The following is a 15,454-nucleotide window of genomic DNA, read 5'->3' on the forward strand; positions in this document are numbered from 1 at the left end:
TCTCATGTGTAAATTTGTATAGTCCTCTATTGCTCTCGCTGTAGTAAATCTGTACGTGTGTAGTGTATCTCGTAACTTTTACGCGTCGACTGGGTATCTACTATATACTAATCCGTACCCCTCTAAATCTGAGCTCTATATTCTCATAAGCCGAAGAAAAAATTGCATAGCGGACGGTAATCTCATAAAAGTGCCTAGGCGCGCCCCATAGCCCCCAGCCTCGTCTTACCATACGCACCACCCTTCTCCTTCCGTAGTTCCAGCGCACGCCGATACGGCGGTGCCATGGGCGGCTGTACCGGGTCCAGACTAACATGATCAGGCGGAAGAGAATAAGAAGCGTCCGAATCCCAAGCGGACAAATCACCACAGGCAATGAACGAAGGGATCCACCTGTTCTCAACAGCGAACTTCTGCGGTGCACTGAACAGAGGCTCGGGTGTGGTCGAGTCACCGGAGTCGTCGTGCAAGAGGCGAGTCTGGATGTCCTTTCCTCCGGCTGCAGAGGCAACGGTCTTTACGCGCTTGGGCGCATTGGACTCATCGTCTGGGACTTCCGCGGCGAGATTTCCATTTTCCGATGTAGGTTGCGGGACGGCCGCGCCGCCGAATAGAGGGTTCTTTAAAGAGTCCATACCTAGCGAGCCATCGTGGACGGCTGGTGGGATGAAGCCCTCGCAGACGATGAAGGCTTCAAGACTGCTTGCGCGACTACTCCGTGGTTTTGCGACGCTGACTCGCTCGAAGACGGATCGGAGCTGAGAGTAGAGGAGGTCGACATCGCGCTCGCGGAAGATCTTGGCGACGAACTTGCCTCCTGGTCGGAGAACACCCAGGGCGAGGTTTAGGGCTGAGTAGAGGAGTTGGGATTGGATGTAGATGTCTAGATCGTGGAGGCCCGTTACGTCTGGCGCGCCGTCGGAGATGACGAGGTCGACTGGATGTGGTTGGCGGATGGCGTGAGGTGTAGAGGATTCGGATTCGTAGGCCTCGGGGTCTAATGCGCGCAGAAGGAGGGGGATCGTGGAGGGGTGCGTGATGTCGGCCTGGAGGGTTGTGATTCCCTGAAGAGGAGCCATGGGTTGCAGATCGATGGAGACGATTTTGACATTCTTCCGCGGCTTCAATACATTCGGGTCGGTGTCGTCTGTAGTATTTTCTTCCCCCGCTTCCTGACCCTTCTTGTCATCCGCTTGTGTATCTCCATTTCGCTTTGCCAGTGCCGCTTGTTCCTTGCGCTTCTTCTCGACCCAGGATCTCCGGCCAAAGCTTTCGCCCTTGATCAGCACTCGACTGAGCACTTGACTCCAGCTACCAGGTGCTGCGCACAAGTCGACGACCCTCGTCACTTTCTCCGGATTCTCGTGCTCGAAGAGATCGAATTGTTCGTCGATTTGAATCAATTTGAAGGCGGATCGTGCGCGCCAATTCTGCTCTTTGGCGAGGCGATAGTAGGCGTCGCGCTTGTCTTTTGAGGACTTTCCCATGGTGAAGTGTGTAGGCCGAATTTATCAACCTGTATGCTCACTTGTCGTTGTCCTTGTGGAAAAGACGATTTCGGATTTCTTTTGCGTGGGGCAGCGATAAGATCGGCATCTTGAGTAGAAAGCGGTCTGGATCTGCCGCTATTTTTTCCTCCAAAAAATTGCCCTCATTGACGAAAACAACATCTTGCGGCCATTCCTCTCACTCCCGAGCTTCAACCATACGCGCTTCAATCATGGGTTTCAAACGGCCGCGCGAGTCAAAGAATGCTGGCTCGCAGTCGACCAAGCGGAAGAAGACCAGCGCTTCTAAGAAAGTGATTGAAAACCCGGAGGTCGAGGATGTCAGTGTCGCGATTGACGATCTCAATTGGAAGGAGGTAACATTACCGGACAAACTCGACGACTTTACCGGATTCTTTGGCTTGGAGGAGATTGAGGGAGTGGATGTTGTTCGTCCGGAAGGGAAAGGAGATCTCCGATTCAAGGTATGGAATTCTACATCTCCAAGCAGTCCCCGACTAAACCGGTATCAGGCCGCCCGTGGAAAGCCAGCCAAGTCCATCCTGAAAAATCCCAACGCAAAGCCCGAGACAACGTTCGACGATGAGTGGAGCGGCTTTAGTGACGATGAACCTGCGAACGAGAACGGCGGTGCGACGGAGACACCGGACGAAGAACCCAAGGCGGCAGGCGTGAAGGACAAGAAGGACGAGAAGACAAAGAAGAAGGAGGCGCAAAAGAAGGAGAAGAAGGACGCCCAAAAGGAGACGAAGAAGGAGCAAAAAGATCGGAAACAAAAGAATGGCACCAACCCGAAAGACCGCGACATCAAACCTGGGCTTTCATTCGCCGCACTTGAGGACGAGGAGGAGGACGATGGGGCGGATGTTTCTGCTTGGGAGTCGTTGGGTCTTTCACCAGAAACTTTGGCCAGTCTCTCGAAGCTCAACTTCGGTACTCCGACAACTGTTCAGAAGGCCTGCATACCCCCAATTCTGGATGGTCACGATGTTATCGGCAAGGCGTCTACGGGTTCCGGAAAGACTCTGGCGTTCGGCTTACCTATCCTGGAACATTATCTCGAGCAGATACGAAATGGAGAACGGAATGAATCGGAGAAGAAAGAGGATAAGATCCCAATTGCGCTGATTCTCTCGCCGACAAGAGAACTTGCGCATCAGCTCCAGAAGCATATTTATAACCTGGTCTCAAACGCCCCGGGGGTGAATCCTCGAATCGCGCTTCTAACTGGTGGTCTCTCCGTGCAGAAGCAGCAAAGGTTGCTCAACGGCGCTGACATTGTCATCGGTACACCAGGTCGTGTCTGGGAAGTCCTCAGTTCGGGGACAGGGCTGATCAAGAGGATGCAAGGCATTAAATTTCTTGTTATTGATGAAGCCGATCGGCTTTTGAGTGAAGGCCACTTTAAGGAGGTTGAAGATATTCTAAGCTCGCTCGACCGCGTTGAAGATACGGATATGCCTGAAGAGGCAGACTCATCGGATGATGAAGAGGTTAAACCTGGTTCTGAGAGACAAACACTGGTTTTCTCGGCTACCTTCCACCGTGACTTGCAGCAGAAGCTTGCAGGAAAAAGCAAGTGGACTGGCGGAGATATCATGAACAAGAAAGAGTCTATGGAGTATCTTTTGCAAAAGCTGAATTTCCGGGAAGAGAAGCCGAAGTTCATCGACGTCAACCCTATTCAGCAGATGGCCGAAGGTCTCAAAGAAGGAATCGTCGAATGCGCTGCTATGGAAAAGGTTTGCTATATTCCCTATTAGACGCAACCTACGAGTCTCGCTAACCTCGCATCTAGGATCTTTACCTATACACGTTACTTATGTATCATCCTAAACATCGGACACTCGTCTTTACAAACTCCATTTCCGCTGTTCGCCGCATAACCCAACTCCTCCAGAATCTACAGCTTCCCGCCCTGGCTCTTCACTCGTCTATGGCGCAAAAGGCCCGATTACGTTCAGTTGAGCGCTTCTCTTCTCCAACTGCAAACCCCGGAACGATCCTTGTTGCCACTGACGTTGCGGCTCGTGGTCTCGATATCAAGGGGATTGATTTTGTCGTCCACTACCACGCCCCACGCACTGCAGATACATATGTCCACCGTTCAGGTCGTACCGCTCGTGCGGGCGCCTCGGGAAAAAGTGTTATCATCTGCGCTCCAGAGGAGATGGTGGGAGTGGTCCGCCTGGCCGCCAAGGTTCATGCCAACATGGCTAATAAAAAACGACTACCGCTGGAATCCCTTGAACTAGACCGCCGAGTGGTCTTGCGCATCCGCCAGCGGGTAACTCTTGCGGCCCGTCTCACGGATTCCAACATCGCCAAAGAAAAGATTTCTACAGAGGACAACTGGCTTCGAAATGCTGCAGAAGACCTCGGTGTCGACTACGACAGCGAAGAGTTTGACCAAGCTGAAGGTCGTGGTCGTGGCCGCGGCCGTGGACGACACGAGCGTGACCGACAAAATAGCACTATTTCCAAGGCTGAACTTGCTGGAATCCGCGCGGAGCTGAAACAACTACTGTCTCAACGTGTGAATATTGGAGTCAGCGAGCGATACCTTACCTCGGGACGTGTTGATATTGAGGCTTTACTGCGGGGAGAGGGTAACAACTCGTTCCTCGGCCAGGTTGATGCACTGGACTTTTAGATTTAACGTGTTCGAGATACCATTAGCAAGTCCAATTCATTAGCACTCCTGCCTATATATACACGATCATCCATATCCGGAAAGCTTGACATATTTGTAGGTCCCAGCATCTCTGGATATAGCCCCCTCGTCGAGAATCTGTATGGGAAGTTGGCGACGATCTGCCCTCGGTCGGGATCGCACCTCAAAGCACGGCCCTTCGGCATGCCGAACCATCGGGATCGTCGCTGTCAGGGACAGCGGCAAACCTTGGATTTGGCGATCGGTTGTACGGAGTATACGTGGTTAGATGATAGTAGGAGAAATGTTATAATCAGGAGAAAGCTGAATCTAGAACACTAAGATCTGCTCTTCTCTGCATGATAATACCTACCCTCCCACTTCGAGGAACGAGTCTCACCCCTTTGAGTGATTAATCTACATACAGTCACCCATATTGACAACACGATCTCCGAATCGCTCTGTCCAGACTACTCGGTTACGAAGTTTGTAGCTTGCCCTAGCTAGTAGTTACTAATTAGGGCCAATGTCGTCATCTATTATGAAAGTCTTTTCCGGTGCCGATATCAAGATGGGCCCGATATGCAGCTCCACTTGGTGCCGATTTCTATCCCGGTTCTCGGAACTAATATTTTTTTCTTATCTCTTGTGTTTCTGCCAGCGTCAAAGCTTTTTATTTGATTTGCATATTTTAAATATACTCTGCTATTGTTCACGCCAGTTATCTCGAGCTATAGAGTGAAACCTTTTTTTTTTACGGAGCTTTTAGATACAACCATCGGCAGAGCTCCTCCGTTCGTCTCTATACAACTTGAACAACCTAGGGCAACACCCAACCCTACGAGATGTCCTCCCTCCCTCGATCCCTCTCGCGCCTCCTGCGCACGCAATCGCCATCAACGGCGACACTCAACCTAAGCCGAACCACAATCCGTACGGCTCAAACACAAGCTACGGCTTCAACACTCAACCAACCCCCTCCCCCTCCCCCTCACCACCACCACCACCACAGCTTCCAACAGGCGCACACCAAGCCAAAGCCATCGCCAACCCACAAATCACAACTCCAAAACCAAACTCAACAACCAAAGACCACTGTGATCGAAGACCCAATCTCAACACACCCGCTTCTGCACTCCCTTCGCGCAGATCCAACACTGAAAGAAACCCGCCCGCACCTCTCCATGCCACAACATCTGCGCCCAGCGCACTTCGTCGCGGGAACACTAGCGGGGGAAAAGAAACTCACCAGTGCGCCGTATATGTTCATCTCGCAGCGCGACACCTCCCCCTCAACATCCCAACCCGAATCCACCACTACCACCACCACCTCCTCCTCCCACTACCCCCACGCCACAACCCTCTTCCACACAGGCACGCACATGTGCGGCCACCCCGGCTTCGTACACGGCGGCTTCCTATCGGTCATGTTCGACGAGGTCTTTGCGCATACGGTGTCGCAGGCGTTCCGCAGCGGGACGGGAATGACGGCGAATCTGAATGTGGATTTTCGGAAGCCTGCGCTGCCAGACAGGGTTTATGTGCTGCGCGCGGAGGTTGTCAAGGTTGAGGGGAGGAAGGCGTGGGTTGAGGGAACGATGACGATGTTGGCGGATGGTGCGGATGCAAAGGGGGAGGGTGGGGATGTTATGGTTGCGGAGGCGAGGGCGTTGTTTGTTGAGCCGAAGTTTGCGGAGGTTTGTTTCCCCTTTCCCTATCTTTCAAGTCCATATATGACTCATTGAGCTAACGCTTGTATAGAAGATGGTGCCTGTGTACCGAAATTAGGGCTCGCGTTCTTGGATTAGAGAGATACCCTTGCATCTGCTGGCCTGGCGCGTAAAATCATTCGATAGACTAGATATAGACAATAGATTATGGATACTCACCGACACAGCTAAAATCAGTGATTTCTATCTAAAATACTATGAGGAACCCCTTTTTGGACTCCTTCCCAAGCTGAAGACTCAGACAGTGAGGCAGTGAAGGGAACGAAAGGAGAAGACACGGCACCCGAATGCAAATAAACCCGCCAGACAAAAAAAAAAAAAAAAAATTCACCCATGCTCTCGTGATAATTTCCCGGTATTCAAGAATAAAAGAAGAATAGCTAGTATAACATTCGTCCCCGACTGTTCCGGGTCTTCAGTTCCTTCATCGCAATGTGTCACCGCTCAAATTGATTTCGCTTTTTTTTCTGCCTCAAATGCCTTCTTCAATCTTTCGAACATTCGAACACAGGACAACGAGGGTGGCTTGCGCGAAATACCAATAGCGCAGCTCAGGAAAGATGGAAAGCACCTTGTCCTTCTTTGATGGCAATAGCTAGTCGCTCGCGAAGGACGTCCAGGGTGCTGTAGTCGGGAAGCTTCAAATAGTTTACACAAGTCATCACACTCGGGAGGTAATCATCGGGTGTGTAAGGGGGTTCGCTTGGGCGACAGACGACAGTAAATATTGGCGTGAGACTCTTGAAGCCTGCAATAGATGTTAGTGGGAGCGCATATTGTGTTACAAAAGAATCTCACCTCCAATGGGCAATTTGGGGCTTCCTGTAACAAACTGAAGGAAGTCCCGCCGTTGCTGCGTGTCCAATTCGCTCATTGTCTGGAGCAGGTTCCGTACACTGCGGCTGTCCATATTAAAGCCGTGGTCGGCTTTGATCGAGTCCATCAGGGCTAGGTGGGATAAATTAGTATCAAACAAATGACGGAGTCAATGACAGCACTTACTTTCGATCGTCCAGTCTTCTTCAGCTCTTCCGAACAGCATCACCAGCTCGCTAGGGGTGAAAGTCTGTAGAGCGGAGTAAGGGAAGACTTGCGAAAATCCGGTCCTGAAAGCTTCCACTTGGGCCTGAACGCCACTTCCCAAGGTCATATCCACAACTCTGTCGACATATAGATCGATGTTGTCCATTGTGACCGCAGTATCAGAGCCGTTCTTGATGAGTTCAATGGCAGGATAACCGGGAAGGGTGAAGTCCAGGCTCAAATCCTCAACCCGTACACCGTCCACTTCAACCTCCGTCAAGGCCTGCGTCTTCTGAGCTTTGGATAGGCCTCTTTCTTCAATGGCCTTCTTGGCGTTCGCAAAGCGTTTCAGCATCAGCAAAGACTTTGCAAGGTCATGGTCAACAGCCTTGACAGTGCCGAGTGAGGGTGCTACAGTCGAGGAGGTATCGGCGATACGGAAGAAAGCGGGGTTGAAGGAGATATCAATAATCCTGGAATCCAACATCGATCGAGCAACGAATTTACCCAAAGTTTTGAATAGAGACAGTTGCTTCTTTCCAGATTCCGTCGATAGTTGGGCCTCGCTCATCGGGGCGGGGAATAGACCACTGTTTCCAAACGCAAATTCACCCACACCAGCGCAATCGTTCTCTCGCCACATCTTCAGCTTCTTCTTGGAAAACTCCTTGGAAACTGTCGAGTAGAATTCAAGAGTTGGGCCAAGGCCAGTTCCAACTTCTTCAAAGTATTCAACCTCGAGCACGCTAGGAGAGGAGCCATAAAGTTCCATGACCTTCATAGCCGACTCGAGGATACGGCTTCTGGAAATTCGGACTTTCTGTCGTTGTAGACGGCCCAAAATCGGCCGGTCATCGCGTCGATGATCATTACGTCCATCATCCCCGTTTTGAGAGTTATTCCAACGCATCATTGCTCGCGAATAGCCAAAGGCCGTGGACTGAAGGAACAAGTGTCGCGTTTCGAAGGGGAACAAGAAGGGGAAGCAGCGGGCGAGATCTTCGCTCCAGTCGGGAAGACAGCTGCTAGCAACAATGAGAGGCTCTTCAAGTTGCCTGTTAAGCTTGGCCGTAAGCTTGGTATTGATAAACTGGGCCAGGGATTCGGGCTTGACGGCTATGAGATCTTTGGTCTCCGCCAGTATATCATCAAGAGTCGTATTCATATCATGTAACACTCGAAGAAGTCGCAAGATGGACGCGTTGGTCGGATCCTGATTGAGAGAAGACGGCATTCCGAGGTTGCCATTTTGACAACTGCCCCCGGATCCAGTGGAGGTAAGGGTAGATGGTTCCGCTGGCGGCGGGCCTGGCACTCGTCTGAAATTCACGGTGTGAATTGCAGACCAGACGTTCTTCCCTTGAGGGTCGAGATGTTGCCGGTTATGATGAACAGCACGGTAAATAGTTGTGTCACTAGAGACCGGTTGGCCGTCGATGCTGAACTCTATATGCCAGTCTGATGGCGGAGATGCCATGACAGCAGCGTACGAGAATGGACGACCTGCCATTGCTAGAGAACCACCGGCCGCGCCATGCGACGATCGGGACCCTGATGAAGACTTAGACACGGGTGTGGATTGCGATGGAGTTGATACTCGAGTGCCGTCCTCTTTCCGTGCGGTCACTTTCCCTGAAGAGGCTACTTCCATATTCACGGCAGAGGGGTCATGGACATTCTCATCCGACATGTCGTCATCGAGATCGTCGACAATGGCATTGAGCTCTTCATCATCTCCTTCATCGTCATCGTCATTTTCATCCTCACTCAAATGGTGCTCATCAGCGCACTCCAGCGGCGCGTCCTCATGGTCATTATCAGAATCTGGATGTTGTCCGGGACGTCTAGATTGAGAGCCTGTATCCGGTCTGCCGTTCGAAGACTCTGTAGCGTTACCCCTCCCGGCATTTCCGCTTCTAGTACTACCCGACGGCCGTGACAGGGGAGGAAGCCCGCTGGAATTCGAATTGTTGTTCTCACCTAGCTGGTCACGGAGGCGGGCCGCATTTGCAATCTGAGAAAGAATGGCGTCTCGGCTGCGGGAGGCCTTGGGACGGTCTGACAAACTAATCCTGGGGTGGAGGAAGTCATCCAAGGATTTGAAAGTCGCAATGGCGTGGATAGAGACCATGATATTTCGGTATGACCGGGGAATATCAGAATTCTCGTCGGCGGCAAGCTTGAGGCGAAGCTGCTTCCCAAGCATGTAGGCCGCGTTGCTCCGCGTGTTCTCTAGGGAGTTGTGGCCCACAGTCATGACTTCAAAATGTTCCGTTCGACTCAAGAGATCTTGGAGTTTGTTTATTAGGACACCGAAGGGGGTTGTCGCCGTACTCTGGCTTAGAGCTCTTTCCGATATGGTTGAACCCATAAATGCCTGAAGAAAAGCGCTGCGAGCTTCTCGCATGGATGCTGCTGGGAAAAGCGTTAGCTCAAGTTTAACCATATGTGTAAAAGAGAACGCGGCACATTAGAGCTTTACTGACCTTTGGAATCGTCGAACAAGCCGAGCAACGTATCAACAATGCCAGAGTTGAGAAGCTCGGAGCTAGTGATACTTTCCAGCGCGTCTCCTTCAAAATAGGCCGCCAATTTGCGGAAGAGGGCAAGCCCATCCCCATTCCGGTGACCAAATCCCGAATAACAAGTTTCAATATCCGTAACGAGGGCTTGAAGCTGGTGCAGGATTTCCAAGGCCTTGTCTCGCATTGCTCCACCTTGACTCGCTTCATAACTCTCCATGAAGGTACGTGCATCGCGGATCACGAGGTCATTTCCATCTTGCACCCTGGTCGAGTATCCTTGCCCGGAGGAAGAAGAAGTCTCCGAGTCAGAGATGTCGTCGTCGTTATCATCGTCTTGGTCGTCTTCGTTGTCCTCAGAGTCATCAGCCTCATCGTCATGACCGTCATTCTCGTCTTCATCTTGACTATCCTCATCTTCTGCATTCTCGGGGTAACTGGAGGTAGGGGGAACGGCAGCATCCGCCGCTGGACGATCCTCTGAGGTATCCATGACCGAGGCGGCAGGAGAGTCACGAGCGGTCTTGGCTTGCTTCTCACTTGACAGCTGCTCCTCAGCAATTTTCATGATTTCAGAAATCACCCCCTCGCGATGAAATTGGTGTTGGTAAACATGCTCCAAGCGTTGGAAGAGTAGTTCTGCGCAGCGAAGGGCGTATGAAACCAGAGAAGGGTGGTCCTTTTGGGACAGAATAGCTGCCAGGAATGACGCGTAGTGAACGGACCGGAGAGCTTCCTCAATCAACCCTGCATCTAAGTTTTGCAACATTTTGAGCTGTGCAATCAGAACTTTCTGGCGAACCTCAAGGTTGACGGTGCTGGAATAGGCATCGGTTAGGGTTGGCAGCAAAACCAAGGCAAATCGTCGCAGCTCTGTTTTGCACTCCATCAAAAGAGACCGTCGTTTCTCGGCTGATCCTTTCGGTAGAGGTGGCTTGAAGTCGGATGTCGTATGAAGTTCGGGGTACGGCGTTAGAGCAGGGGCACCTTCAGAGTCGTGACGACTAGACACGCCTGGTAGAAGCTCGCAAATCACATTCAGTGTTTCCGAGACCTGTTCTTTTGGTCGATGAATCAAAGCTTGCATCACAAGGACACTATCCATCTTGACAGCTTGGTCCTCAAGATTGTCTGGTGGCGACACGCCGGTTAAAATCTGATAGAGTGTGTCGACCACATCTGTTTTGAGAAGCTCGACCGACAACCGTGGGCTTGCTTTCGATGTAAGGGCCAAGACACGGAGGAATTGTGTATGAATGTGGGGTCCGATAAGATTGGTGGTGCCAGGTAGGAGCAAACGAAGGACAGCCTTGAGCATTGCGGGGCTAATCAGCTCCTCTAGCTTCTCCGGCTTGTGCTTGAAACTTTCCACGATTCGAGAAACACAGAGGCAACCCTGCTCGACTACCTTCGGGTCGTTGCTGGAGAGAACATTGAGAAGCGTGGGCATGACATCCCGGACGACTGGAAACGAATCATGAGGCAAGTTTCGGCAACAATTGGCAGCCGTTGTCACTGCGGTTCTCTGGGTACTTGTGGGGAAGAAGTCGAGGTAGGTCAAACACGCCGTCAAACCACCTTCTCGGACAATTGACGCTGGGAAATCAACTGAGATCTTCGCAAGAGTCTGTGTCCAAGATTAGCATTGCTGAACGTTCCAGGGACGGGACAGCATCTTCCAAAGCAGACAACAGAAGAGAACTTACACTGAGAGCCTGCTCAGCTAAGTCAATGAATTGAATATCCAACAGCTTCTGGCACAGAATTGGTACAGCGCCCCCGTACACAACATTAGCCACTGAGCCACGTAAAGCTTCCATCAGGTTGGCCAAACAGCGGCAAGCAAGGAGCATAATCTCTGGGTTTTCTTCCCCGAAGTCATTTGGCTGCATAAGAGACACCAGCTCCTTTATATAGGGGTCGGGCGAAAACTGGCCAGATAGGTTGTCTTCGTTCGATACAAGTAACAGGTCCGAGAGCTCCTGAAGAGCGATCAGTTGGATAGAAGGATCATCCTTCATTTTCAGATTTTGCAAAATATCTCGCAGACGGGATGACATGCCCGACATCATACCACTGAGGGCACGAAGGGTGCTCTGAAGCCCGAGGGCGCTCCGTGATCCAAACAGACTGTTATGGAAAAGATCACCATCATCCTCCTCATCATCGTCATCATCAAGGCCTGAAGGATTCGTGCCATCATGGCTGTCGCTATGTGGCGAAGGCTCGCGGTCCTCGTCCCTCTCGCGCAGTTCAGATTCCTCATCCGCTTCCTTCATGACAACATCAGGACGGGCTCTCGAAGAACGCTTCTTCTGGCGGTGAGGAGGTGGTGACTGGGTAGTCAAAGACCGGTCTAGAGAATAGTGTCAATTCGTTTAGTTTTGCAAAATGCAGGATAAGCACTGCCTTCTTGCAGTTCCTTACCTTGTGACACCTTTCCATGACGAGTAGACTTTCTTCTCTGCTGCGGGGGCGAGGCTGATTTTCGCGAGGACTCCTCGTCGGGATGTGACGATGGGCTATGAACGAAGGCCAAGTAAGCAAACTGCATCTTCAAAATATCAGGGCAAAGTATCCAACCTACCCGGGGTGGGACATAGCTGGACGGCTTCGGGTACCACGGCGAGAAGCGGCAGGGACGGTGGTCGCTTTGGGCGAAGCAGCACGCCGCTGTCGCTTAGACCTCCGATGGGGGGATTGATTGTTCGGCTGCTCTGAGGAGTCTGGTGATCGGTCGGGGCGTGCGGGGGCTTTTCGCTTGCGTGTTGGAGCCGAACCAGCGGCGGGGGCTGACGGAGAAGGGGCGGAACCGACGGACGGAGGGGAGTCTGCAGCTAGTCTCGCGGCCGAGCGAGTAATTCTGGAGGACATGAGAAGCTGAGCACTTGGATAGCACGGAAGAGAATGAGTAATAAGAAGGATGGGGTAAAGCGTATGGCCGTGTGGGGTAGCCGCTGGGGATAAGCGACGGCGATTTGCGTGAAACAAGGGAAAGGGATATCCAGCAAACGTGGGTAGCGATTGATTGATGGGTGTGGTGTCTCAGATGTGCCAAAGGGGTGAACGATCAATGCGTCCAGGAAATTGTTCGAGGTCTTGCAGGTGAGATGCCGGAGCCGCAGCACCAGCAGTGAAAGCAATGAACGCGAATCAAAGCATCCGAGGGGCGATGGGACCAGCGCGGGGTAGCAGGAAAAGGGGGTTCTGGTATGTACCTGGTGGCAGTAGCGGAGGCACCAGCAGAGGAGGATAGTCGGCGAGAGTCCTCAAGAGGGTCCTGGCGGTGAAAGTTGGGCCTTTGCCTGGCCATATGTTAATTGCTTCGGGAAGCAAGGCAGGAAGGGCTCGCTGGTCATGCAGCGCCGTTCAGCCCGCCATCCGTTACGCTGACAAGGGCAAGACAGATAGCTGGTCGAAAGCGAGGCTATTCCGATCGTTCGTTGGGGAGGGGGCAGGAGGGGTGACTGATAGGCTCAGAACACCATCGATAGGAGGTGGACGGGCGGATGCAGAGCAGCGAAAAAGCAATCAGTAATAATAGCAACTGAAATGAGCGGCGAACAAATGGATTATGATGACACAAGTGACAAGATGCAGTCGCGAAAAAAAGCTGTGGCTGCACAAGGTTGAGATGGAGGAGAGATGGAAGCGAGAGAGAGAGTCGACGCTTAGCCTCGTTGACGTGGTTGGAGTTGGCGGTCGTGACGCTGGCCGAAGTCCGGGGACCAACACACCTCCAAGGTGCATAAATTTTGTATGTATCCACAAAAGTTACTTGTCAACATATAAAAATCATGCTTTATTCCAGTGATACTTTATATCATTGTATGTTATGATAACTGTTTCTAGTTGTGTTTGCCTGTCGGTTTTGACAATGCGATAGCTGAACCACTCAAAAAGAATCATGCTCTAGAGATAGGTCCTCCTTATACAACTTTTTTACAATCGCTTATCAAATTCGTTGAGATCAGACTGGTTTGTTTGTTTGCCCTCTAGTTTGATAGATCAGCTACACGTGAACCAGTTTGGTTAAATGATGATTCAGTTCGACATAATAGCGCGGATATATATTTCTGTTGAAAGAAACGCTTCAACATCGGTTCATATACTAAGGTGCATAAACTACGCCCAGTAATCTCCGACTCCAACTAGCAACAGATAGCGGACGTTGATTGAGCATAGCCTAAGCCTTATAGCCCGTATAGTGGCTTGCGGCTTGAGAGCGAACACCAAGTGCTGATGAACCCAACATAGGTCAATCTTCTAGACCAAAAAGCCTTGCGCGGTAAATCGGAGTAAAGACGAGATTCGACTAGTGTCTCTCGAGATTGCAGTGGGGTAGTTCAAAAACATCCCCTCAACCTTGTTGCCCGGATTTTCGCGAGGTTGAAGAGATCCCGGAGTATACTCCGAGATAGACAGGGTCACGTGTGGGATACTGTGGTCACCATATAGGCTGCAAAGATGGGCACAAGGCAGAGTTCTGACATAGTATGAGTATCGAAAGTGTTTCCAATATGACCCTGCACAGCAGGCTTGGTGATTAATTATCAATTGAAGGCAGCAGCTGAGGCAGAAATGAGGTGATCGCAACTGCTCTCCGAGGGCCAGAATGGGAACAGGCCCGCTTCGCTCCGGCGAAAATTTCCCCTCCTTCCCCCACACGGCGGCTGACTAACGGTCCCAACTCTGCCCGCATCCAGCCTCTGTCTTTCCTGAGTTCCGAACAGTCATCTCCCTTCTTATTTTCAACACTCCCACGGTTACTCTACACTCTCGATACTTAACTGAACGTAGACTACAACTTTACCGCCTTTCTCTTTGAACACTAGGCGCACATCCGACTTCACAACCATGACCGGCACCGCCCAAGCCTTGGGCAATGGTGCCCCTCGAACACTTACGCCGCCCGCCCCTGCGACCCCTACCGAAGACTACGTCTTCCCTGAATATCGCCTGAAGCGTGTGATGGACAACCCGGAAAAGACACCCTTACTTCTAGTGGCATGTGGATCCTTCTCGCCGATTACCTACCTCCACCTGCGCATGTTCGAGATGGCCGCCGATTACGTCAAGCTAAGCACGGATTTTGAGCTTATCGGAGGGTATCTCTCACCAGTCTCTGACGCCTACCGTAAGGCTGGTTTGGCTAGCGCGGAGCACAGGTACGTCATAAATATATGTTTGAACTCATTTTCATCGTTGAAATCGAAGCTGACGCGGACGGTCTCATAGAGTAGCAATGTGCGAACGAGCGGTTGATCGGACATCTAACTGGTTGATGGTCGATACTTGGGAACCGATGCATAAGGAATATCAGCCGACTGCCATCGTGCTAGATCATTTCGACTACGAGATCAACACTGTGCGACAAGGGATTGAGACCGGAGATGGCTCAAGAAAGCCGGTTCAGGTTGTCCTATTGGCTGGAGCCGACCTGGTTCACACCATGTCCACGCCCGGAGTGTGGAGTGAAAAGGACCTTGACCACATCCTCGGAAAATATGGGGTATGTGAGGACTGAACTGTTGGGTAATGACATGCGCTAACCCCAATTCTAGGCTTTCATCGTCGAACGAAGTGGAACAGACATTGACGAAGCACTCGCTGCTCTGCAGCCCTGGAAGAGAAATATCCACGTCATCCAGCAGTTGATTCAAAATGACGTTAGTAGCACAAAGATTCGCTTATTCCTCAGACGAGACATGAGCGTCCGCTACTTGATACCGACTGCTGTGATTGAGTACATCGAACAGAATGGCCTGTACAGGGAAGATGGAAGCACACAGGCAGCAGCTGAGAAGGGCAAGGAACCCGCAACATCAGCCTAATTGTCTTATCTCTCTTGTTCTCGTACGCGATTCTGGGGATGATGTGCACGCAAGGACTCCAGAAACTATATGCTCTCGCGCGCTAGTTCGCCAGCTCCGAGTTGTCTTCCACTACGCGCTACAGACTGCAGGGCGCATATAGTGGCCTTCATTTGTTGACTTTGTTGTCTACGGCTCTGCTGAC

General features: G+C 51.5%; 5 protein-coding genes across 5 annotated transcripts; 3 read left to right on the plus strand and 2 right to left on the minus strand.

Moving 5' to 3' along the window:
- Window positions 1–5: 5 nt before the first annotated feature.
- Window positions 6–1,545, minus strand: BJX68DRAFT_223088 (tRNA methyltransferase TRM7). Its single transcript, XM_071038090.1, has one exon. The coding sequence runs from the start codon at window positions 1,485–1,487 to the stop codon at window positions 195–197; it is 1,293 nt and encodes a 430-aa protein (XP_070905785.1). The 5' UTR covers window positions 1,488–1,545; the 3' UTR covers window positions 6–194.
- A 130-nt stretch (window positions 1,546–1,675) lies between these two features.
- mak5 (ATP-dependent RNA helicase MAK5) lies at window positions 1,676–4,218 on the plus strand. Its single transcript, XM_071038091.1, has 3 exons — window positions 1,676–1,972; window positions 2,021–3,250; window positions 3,307–4,218. The coding sequence occupies exons 1-3, from the start codon at window positions 1,721–1,723 to the stop codon at window positions 4,159–4,161; spliced, it is 2,337 nt and encodes a 778-aa protein (XP_070905786.1). The 5' UTR covers window positions 1,676–1,720; the 3' UTR covers window positions 4,162–4,218.
- Window positions 4,219–4,844: 626 nt separating this feature from the next.
- BJX68DRAFT_223090 (PaaI family thioesterase) lies at window positions 4,845–6,217 on the plus strand. The gene has a single exon (XM_071038092.1). The coding sequence runs from the start codon at window positions 5,007–5,009 to the stop codon at window positions 5,904–5,906; it is 900 nt and encodes a 299-aa protein (XP_070905787.1). The 5' UTR covers window positions 4,845–5,006; the 3' UTR covers window positions 5,907–6,217.
- On the minus strand, window positions 6,200–13,086 carry BJX68DRAFT_223091 (HECT-type E3 ubiquitin transferase UFD4). The gene is made up of 8 exons (XM_071038093.1): window positions 12,655–13,086; window positions 12,024–12,299; window positions 11,864–11,958; window positions 11,143–11,792; window positions 9,401–11,063; window positions 6,894–9,329; window positions 6,690–6,839; window positions 6,200–6,639 (listed from the first exon to the last, which is right to left on the minus strand). Exons 1-8 carry the CDS (start codon window positions 12,747–12,749, stop codon window positions 6,443–6,445), a joined length of 5,562 nt encoding a protein of 1,853 aa, XP_070905788.1. The 5' UTR covers window positions 12,750–13,086; the 3' UTR covers window positions 6,200–6,442.
- Window positions 13,087–14,045: 959 nt separating this feature from the next.
- Window positions 14,046–15,344, plus strand: BJX68DRAFT_10267 (nicotinamide/nicotinic acid mononucleotide adenylyltransferase). Its single transcript, XM_071035759.1, has 3 exons — window positions 14,046–14,604; window positions 14,675–14,948; window positions 15,001–15,344. Exons 1-3 carry the CDS (start codon window positions 14,294–14,296, stop codon window positions 15,268–15,270), a joined length of 855 nt encoding a protein of 284 aa, XP_070905789.1. The 5' UTR covers window positions 14,046–14,293; the 3' UTR covers window positions 15,271–15,344.
- The last annotated feature ends 110 nt before the right edge of the window (window positions 15,345–15,454 follow it).

Source organism: Aspergillus pseudodeflectus, assembly GCF_044049435.1.
Source record: "Aspergillus pseudodeflectus strain CBS 756.74 chromosome Unknown BJX68scaffold_1, whole genome shotgun sequence".
Lineage (NCBI taxonomy): Eukaryota > Fungi > Ascomycota > Eurotiomycetes > Eurotiales > Aspergillaceae > Aspergillus > Aspergillus pseudodeflectus.

Coding starts and splice junctions, on each gene's coding strand:
- BJX68DRAFT_223088 (XM_071038090.1), bottom strand. CDS start 1,487: ATGGGAAAGTCCTCAAAAGACAAGCGCGACGCCTACTATCGCCTCGCC.
- BJX68DRAFT_10267 (XM_071035759.1), top strand. CDS start 14,294: ATGACCGGCACCGCCCAAGCCTTGGGCAATGGTGCCCCTCGAACACTT. Junction 14,605..14,674: donor TTGGCTAGCGCGGAGCACAG/GTACGTCATAAA, acceptor ACGGTCTCATAG/AGTAGCAATGTGCGAACGAG. Junction 14,949..15,000: donor ACATCCTCGGAAAATATGGG/GTATGTGAGGAC, acceptor CCCCAATTCTAG/GCTTTCATCGTCGAACGAAG.
- BJX68DRAFT_223090 (XM_071038092.1), top strand. CDS start 5,007: ATGTCCTCCCTCCCTCGATCCCTCTCGCGCCTCCTGCGCACGCAATCG.
- mak5 (XM_071038091.1), top strand. CDS start 1,721: ATGGGTTTCAAACGGCCGCGCGAGTCAAAGAATGCTGGCTCGCAGTCG. Junction 1,973..2,020: donor AAGGAGATCTCCGATTCAAG/GTATGGAATTCT, acceptor AACCGGTATCAG/GCCGCCCGTGGAAAGCCAGC. Junction 3,251..3,306: donor AATGCGCTGCTATGGAAAAG/GTTTGCTATATT, acceptor CCTCGCATCTAG/GATCTTTACCTATACACGTT.
- BJX68DRAFT_223091 (XM_071038093.1), bottom strand. CDS start 12,749: ATGGCCAGGCAAAGGCCCAACTTTCACCGCCAGGACCCTCTTGAGGAC. Junction 12,300..12,654: donor GCCTCCGCTACTGCCACCAG/GTACATACCAGA, acceptor CATGTCCTCCAG/AATTACTCGCTCGGCCGCGA. Junction 9,330..9,400: donor CTTGTTCGACGATTCCAAAG/GTCAGTAAAGCT, acceptor CGCTTTTCCCAG/CAGCATCCATGCGAGAAGCT.